The 7,450-nt window shown below is 31.1% G+C and overlaps 1 protein-coding gene across 1 annotated transcript; it reads left to right on the forward strand.

The window, feature by feature from the left end:
* Nucleotides 1-221: 221 nt before the first annotated feature.
* Nucleotides 222-7,237, forward strand: LOC134263391 (uncharacterized). Its single transcript, XM_062745724.1, has 6 exons — nt 222-270; nt 1,992-2,081; nt 2,538-2,751; nt 4,488-4,607; nt 6,124-6,685; nt 6,812-7,237. The coding sequence occupies exons 2-5, from the start codon at nt 2,028-2,030 to the stop codon at nt 6,213-6,215; spliced, it is 480 nt and encodes a 159-aa protein (XP_062601708.1). The 5' UTR covers nt 222-270; nt 1,992-2,027; the 3' UTR covers nt 6,216-6,685; nt 6,812-7,237.
* Nucleotides 7,238-7,450: the final 213 nt, after the last annotated feature.

Below are 7,450 nucleotides of genomic sequence, written 5' to 3' on the forward strand. Positions count from 1 at the left end.
CATAAAGTTTGTCTTATTTAATGAAGCTTATAGGGAATATGGCACCGAGAGGGAGTTGGGGAGCGTTTGGGGAACATCTGTAACGGTCCCCGTTACAATTAGCACTAGTTTACCTATTGTTCGTGTAATGAATATCCTAAGAGAGATGTCATTTAATTCAAATAGACTTCTCCTCAAAGTATACACAAGTAAGGTAAAACGAAAGTAGAATAAAAAAAATATTTGTTTACATCTCGTATCCAGGTCGCCATTTAATTCGTGTTTGGAAATGTAAGTATTTCTAACATATATTTCTATATGTCTTTTTATTTAGAAAAATAAATTCTGTCACACATTCCTTAAGTGACACACACCGTGCCGTTACACAATTTTCTGGCAACCATTCGCCTTGAATTAATTATGGAGTTTTAAAACCATTATAAGAATAAGTTGTTTTATTTAACTTTGTGTGCGTATAATCAAACATATTTTGTAGCAACATCAATTCAGAAAGTTCCATATTTTGATCAGCAATATGTCATTTCTTTTTATATTCATTTTCAATGTTTATTTAGGAGGTAATTAAATTCTTTCTTGAGTTTTTGATATTTTTCTATTGAATAGAATGTATAGAGTATTCTGGAATTCATATAGTCATATCTGTCAGCGCTTTAAATACCATGTACTGATTTTGAGCGTATTACTTCAAATATTAATATTTTTTCGCTCACCTATTTCTTACAAATGACAACCTGGACAAAGCGCACATACTTGGACAGCACGAATATTTGCTTGGGGAATGTCGTTTGTCAACTTTCATAGAAAACTATGAACAGAATCTCATAAAAAGCAACCTATATTTCAAACTACATTTATAGTGTATGTAAATTTTTTAAAGTCAATTAAACAAAATAAAATTGGAATTGGGCAAACGCGGACTTTGAAAACATATGAGGTTGGATCAGTTGCCAAAATGATGAATTTGAATTGTACTGCTGATATTCTTGCTTCATCAACTTGTTTGTCATTAATTTACCTTGTTTTAGAAAATTTACATTCATGTCGCTTTTGCGTATCAAACCAACAAGGGGTTTTAATGAGAATGAAGTTATATTGCTGTAGAAATAAAGAAAATTGAATTTTAAAATGCATCACTTTATCAAAAAGCTTGGTTGTTAGATTACCTATAACGTCTTTTTCAAGTAAAATATCCAAAAATCACATTAAAATGTGATCAGAAAAACTTGAGCTCAGATAACGGTTAGAGATTGTTTGCAGTGCTTGTCAAGATGCAAAGACCAAAATATCCTTAGTAAAAGTATGAGAGACACAACCTGTATGCCTAATATGTGTATAATTAAATCACAAAAGAAAAATTAAGGACAGCATAAAACCTCATTTAGATAAGTAATCCGAGGGAGGACTGGAAAAGTACTATAATTAGCTCTGAGCCGTCTCGAACGGCTGACGTCACAGTGATTAAAAAAAACAACTAGTTTTTAAAGCTAAAGAATCTATTCTTTGAGTTATATTATGTTAAAACTAGAAGACCAGCAGAACAATAAATGGATTGTTAAACAGAATGAATAAGGCCACACAATTACTGGTAAATGTTGCTGCCAACACAACATTAATACGTGTACCGGGGTACCTTAGGAAATGAGAGAGAAGTTGCCTGCAAGGTTGCAAATTTTCCTTTACCCATTGCAACTTCATGGAAGTCTCCCTAATTTCTCTTTGAACTTATATTTTGAATTGACTATCCTCCATTGCTATATTAACATATTAACAATTCAGTTATGATAATTTATTTGCGACACCGACCTTGGTGGGTTTTCTTTTCGTCATCTTCTTTCTTGTGCAACAAATCATATACAGTTGGCCTTTGATATCCCAAACAATGATTTACCAAAAGCCATGGATAGGTCGAAATGATCCGGAAGTCCCATCCAATCTCCATATGTCGAACATTTCAAAGTGTTTGTTGTGTTTTTTTTATTTTGTTTTTTCAGGATTCAATATGATAAAGAAGTAAAACCCTCCAAGAGATGTGCATAATACAGTTATTTATCCCCGTAATTCTATCTGTTGTTGAATGTTTGGTAAGTATTATACACGTGCCAGATAGTTGTATGTCTTCAATCTATTCATTATCATGTTATCATATCTCAATATCGTATCACACAATAAAGAATTACCTTTCCGCTCGTTATTATCGCTAGCTAAACAATGTTGAACAAAATAAAGAAGAATTTGCATTTTTTTTAATTGGACTTGTATTATTTTGCAGTAATTAATACACACTTGAATACACGTTGTTCCTGTAACAAGACCTTTTCTAAAATATTGAAAGAGTTTAATTAATGCAGAGACCTATGTGGTGTCTTCAGTCATTTGAATCTTTTCTTTTCAGTCTCACAAAATATAATCCATGAACTACATGAAAAGTTATGTTAACTGCCTACTTAAAGTAGTTTGTTTTGAGATATGTAAAAGTTATGAACAAGCATTATTGTTTCACAATGCTACAAAAATGAGTTAAAAAGGAATCATTTTAGGGACAGACGGGATGCCTTTCGTCTGTGCCTACAGTAAGCAATGTACATCGATGTCCTGGAAACGTCTCAGAGTGGGTCAAAGCCTCTGAAAGAAAGAGGTGTTCGCTTGTAAGACAAAACTGTTCTTCAGATTCTGAGTTCCAATATCACTGTCTCATAAACGCAGAAATAAATGGCATGGTAGAGGTATGCATCCCGATACGACGCATTGTGGGTAAGATTATGCATTTGTTTACCAAAAGAAAAATAATTTTTAAAAAGAAGTGTAAAAAAAAAATATTATTTTTGAGAAATGTTCTTATGTTTTTGAAACATTGTGTGAAATTTTACTATAACGTTAATTAACGTTTGTTCTTTTTATGTACAAAAAGTCACAGGTTTTCATAAAGCCGTGCCTTCGCAATAGGCTCAGACCAATGCTTTTTTGGCATATTTTAAATTAATTTTGTAAGACGTCATTAAATTTGAAGCACTAACTACGGAAAATCAATGGAATATAGACGTTCAAAAACGGGAGCTTTTTAAAACTGAATTTATTTTTATATAGCTGTTTTATTATTACAAAACTCATATACTTATTGAAATAACGTATAGTACAATCCACTTTGTACTGAATAAGATTTGGTCCCAAGGATGGATGGTCCCGTGATAAATGTTTAGTTTCTGTACTGGATGGGGGCCATGAACAAATTTTAAAATCGCAAGGGCATACCCTAGTTAAAATAAAGCAAAACAAGCTATTATCGGTTTTGCATTCTTTGTGTATCAGGTAAATGCTTCTGCTTTCAAGAGAATTCACATTTTATTAGTAAAAATTTCATGTTATTGGGCTCATATCGAAATACTAGTATGATTGACCTTGATAAAGTAAAATATGCGGTCATTAAGTAACCCTCTGGATTTAAAGAAAGCAGCAGCACTTTTGAAGTTAAGGAAATATCTAAAAAAAAAAAAGATCTTTTAAGTTAATGCCTTTGGGTAAAAGGCAATTTAATTAGACAAATCGATGTTAAAAACTGTCAAACAAAAACACAATAAAATTAATCAAATACACTTTATCTGCCGCTCATATGAAATACGCCTTTTTTTTCAAAATGATGTTATTCCGACAAGTTCTTTGCGATCAATGATTTTTTTATAGCTTGCTATGTGAAATTCATCTACCAAACTTCTTTTAATGCATTGAAATTTTTTAGGGTGTTTATTATGCTACACTGTAATGCAGGTTAAATTGCAAATTATTTCATTTTCTGGTATTATGCGCTATAACTATTTTTGTGTGTTGTCACAATAAACATTCCTCGTAAAAACTAGGCCCTGCCCTCTTTTTCTAGCCTTAACAATGCTGTGTTTATTAAATTGTCTCTGGCACCCCTGTGTAATGTAAGCTATATTTGTAGTATGGGATTAACTATTAAATGCAATGGTACACAGCAGTTATTTTTATAATTCAGCTTCATGTACAGTATATGATTTTTATTTTTGAGCTAGATAGTATTATGTGTTATGTGTTGTGGGCATCACAGGTCACACCAGTCATGAGGTCTTTGCATTCGTAAGTAAAACTAAAAAATCTCAGTTAACATAAGACAAAAATAGCCTAACAATTATTATAATACATTTAAGTCAAATCTCGACCTTCTGAATTAGCAAATTTCTATAACGTTCAAATATTGTGCGAATTATGAGGTCGATGACAGCCATATCTCGCCAGCAGCGTGTGTCGTCCTAAAAAATAGGCGTAGACAAAGCATGTCTTTACATTAGAAAATCAGGTTGAAGACCATTTAAAAGTTAAAGTGAAATGTTGATGCTTGGAAATCCAAGGTCACCAATTTAATTATCATTTATTTTGTTAGATTACAAATAATTGTAATAATAACATATATTGTAGCGTAGTGTACATAACTATTTACTAGATTCCAATTGTATGACTTCTTTCATTTCTAGGGAGTTTCTGTCCATTTTATGACTCGAAGAAAGCAAGAATAGAGAACCACTATCATCTGTCTTGTAAAGAACATAAATTCAACTGTCCAGAGCATTACCAATCAAATGAGGCATATAAGTGTAAGATTACACTGCAAATTTATTGTCATGTGCCGATTTCCGTTTGTTTACTTCTCAAATTTTCAACTTTTCTTAAGGAACCACTGGCTGAAATCCAACCAAATTTGCAATAAAGCATCCCTTGGTAGAGAGAATTTAATTTCTTCTCAAAAATTGCCACCCCCTCTTTAAGGGAAAATCATTCAAAATTCGTAAATATTTGATGAAATCAAGGAAATATTTTCAAGAATTATCTTGTTAGAACAACTATGCATTATTAGTGATATCAATATAGTTGTATCAACAGAATACAGACGTTTCTTTAATTGGATTATGTAGATTTTAATTTGTTCAAATAATGACCACTAGGCTACTGGGGATGGGGGTGGGTGTAAGAATTTTATCTTAGGAATATCAGTGGGTTTGTTAACTTTACAAAAGTTCAATAACTCATCTATTATATAGATAAAATTCAACTGTTTATTTTTTTTATTTTTATTTTTTTTTTTGGGGGGGGGGGTGTATTCCAGAACATTAGCGATAGTTGTGCAATATACTCTAGCATGCTAGATGTTCATGGTGAGAAACTCCGCCGATGAAACCCCTAGTGAGCGATAGTCAATTGTTGAAAAAGAAATCCGAATTTTAACAATAACATATGTCACATCAAATAAAATATTCAGTTTTTTTATAGAAAATTTACACGTAAAACAATGTTACTCTTTTATATAAGGGATAATTGCAACATTTTCTATAGAAGGAGGAAAGAGTCCTCTGTTTAACATTCGGGAATGAAATGCAAAAAAGAAATGGAAACAGTTTTTCAGGTATTAAATAATAGGACATTTTCTTTTCTGACTACCAATCCGCAAAATTTTAGGTGAAGTTAAATCGAATTCTTTTCTTGTGAATTATAGAATTCGAAATTAGGGATGGTAATTTGCAATCGATTAACCGATTCATCGGTCGGAATGATGGTAACCGGTTAGAATATTCGTAATCACATAGTCGAAAGAAATACAACGATAATAACTTTTAGCAACATTTTTCTAAAAGAATCATTTTGAGAAAGGTATCATCTTCAAAAAAGTAAGTAATTAACTTAGCATTTAACCCATCGTATAATTAAGCTAAATTGGAATTAATAATAATACCCAAAGATATTTAGATTACAGGGTATATTCGTTACATAGACTGTCCTTTGATATCATAAAAGTCAAATTTTGCAATAAAACCAGCATCCGTAAGCTTATTTCCGTTTTCTCTCCCTCTCCAATGAATACATTAGTAATCTTTGCCAAAGAAAAATCAACCTTGAAATGGTACAGATTTTATTGAGTAAAGAGTCATAATTTGTTTTTTTTTTGTTTGTTTTTTTTTTTTTTTTTGTTTTGTTTTTTGTTTGTTTTTTTTTTTTTTTTTTGCTTGAATACAATTTACATTGAACTTATGCTGAGTTTGACACGAGTAAAGAAAAAAAACTCCTTAAAAATCTACATAAATACAACACAATTAAGTTATTGGCTTTATCACACAGATCAGGGTTGCTATTCGGCTGTCTTTGGCCAGGAGTTTACAAACAAAACCAAACGAGGGGAGAATGTAAATGATATCCAAATTTTCCAGTAAGTTTGTGAACTGTTTGAAAGGGTGTGTAAAACTACAAAATATTTAAAAACTAGTCGAATTAGCCTCTTGTTTCGGTATATTTGTATACCTAAAGATACTTTCTCTTTTTCTACAAATAATGGATTCATTTGGATTCAACATTATTAAACATAAGCAAAATCGACCCTAAAAATTCACTAGAATGTGTACTTAAAAAAATGATTTTATGTGACATATAAAACGATCAATGATTGCAAAATGTTCATCTTCGAAAATTACTCTTATCTATAGCTCATACCTTTTTCCTATATTGTGTTACATTGTATATTCATGCGGAATTTTCTGTAGAAAAATAGGAGACAAAATGGTAGATATACAAAAAGATACCTTCTGGACAGTGGTTGCAATAGTTTGTGCAGTCGTTTTTCTAATGATCTTTGGAGTGTTGAGCATGGTTCTAAAGTTTATAAATATAGAAACAAAGAATGCATGTAAGTATGAACATTTCGAAAGTGCAATAGAAATAGAGTTTTGAAATTCCCTAAATTAAAACAAACACATTATTCAGGAAATTCAGGAAAAAACTGCAAGTTACATGTAATATTACCAATGCATAGGTATGGAGTGTTGGCCTCGATGCTACAAATGTTGCTACAAAGTTGATAGTGTACAGAATAACAGTATGGAAATGAAGGAAAATGACAAAGAAAACAAAGAAAACGACAAGGAAGACAAGGACGACACGAATGAACGATTACTAAGTGATAAAGAAACTGGAAGCAGTGATAATTCTTGAACATTTCTTAGGCAGCATGTCAAGAAGCACTTTTGGTGATGTTGGTGATGAATTTATTTAAGAAGCAATCTCATTTATTTATTGATCTATTTATTTATTTATTAATTTATTTATTTATTTATATTGACAAGCTAAGATATTCAAAAGCAGAAAAAAGAAAAGATTAAATGCACAAAGTTCTACAGATAATATTACAATTTTGTAATTTAAAACAAGGAGCGATAAAATTAAAGAGAAATCAATATAAGGTGAGAAATCAATGACTTTAAAATGTTAAGATACTGTACATTGCTTCAATATACAGTATTACAACAACATTTTTTATTTATATTTCACTTTAACAAAGTTGTTCTTTACGTATGTGGTCATATGTGTGTGTTTGGGGGGGGGGGAGATAACTTTTATACCTCTCTATAGCCATAATTTTGTTCAGATTTTTCTGTTGAATAAAATTGCCTTG

This window comes from Saccostrea cucullata, unplaced genomic scaffold (assembly GCF_032062105.1).
Source record: "Saccostrea cucullata isolate Sc308-1 unplaced genomic scaffold, CSIRO_AGI_Scuc_v1 ctg11802, whole genome shotgun sequence".
In the NCBI taxonomy this organism is placed as follows: Eukaryota; Metazoa; Mollusca; class Bivalvia; order Ostreida; family Ostreidae; genus Saccostrea; species Saccostrea cuccullata.

Excerpts from the sequence above, each read along its gene's own strand:
- LOC134263391 (XM_062745724.1), top strand. The coding sequence starts at position 2,028 with ATGTGCATAATACAGTTATTTATCCCCGTAATTCTATCTGTTGTTGAA. Across the intron at positions 2,082-2,537 it reads TATCTGTTGTTGAATGTTTG|GGACAGACGGGATGCCTTTC; the intron begins GTAAGTATTATA and ends GAATCATTTTAG. Across the intron at positions 4,608-6,123 it reads ATCAAATGAGGCATATAAGT|ATCAGGGTTGCTATTCGGCT; the intron begins GTAAGATTACAC and ends TTTATCACACAG.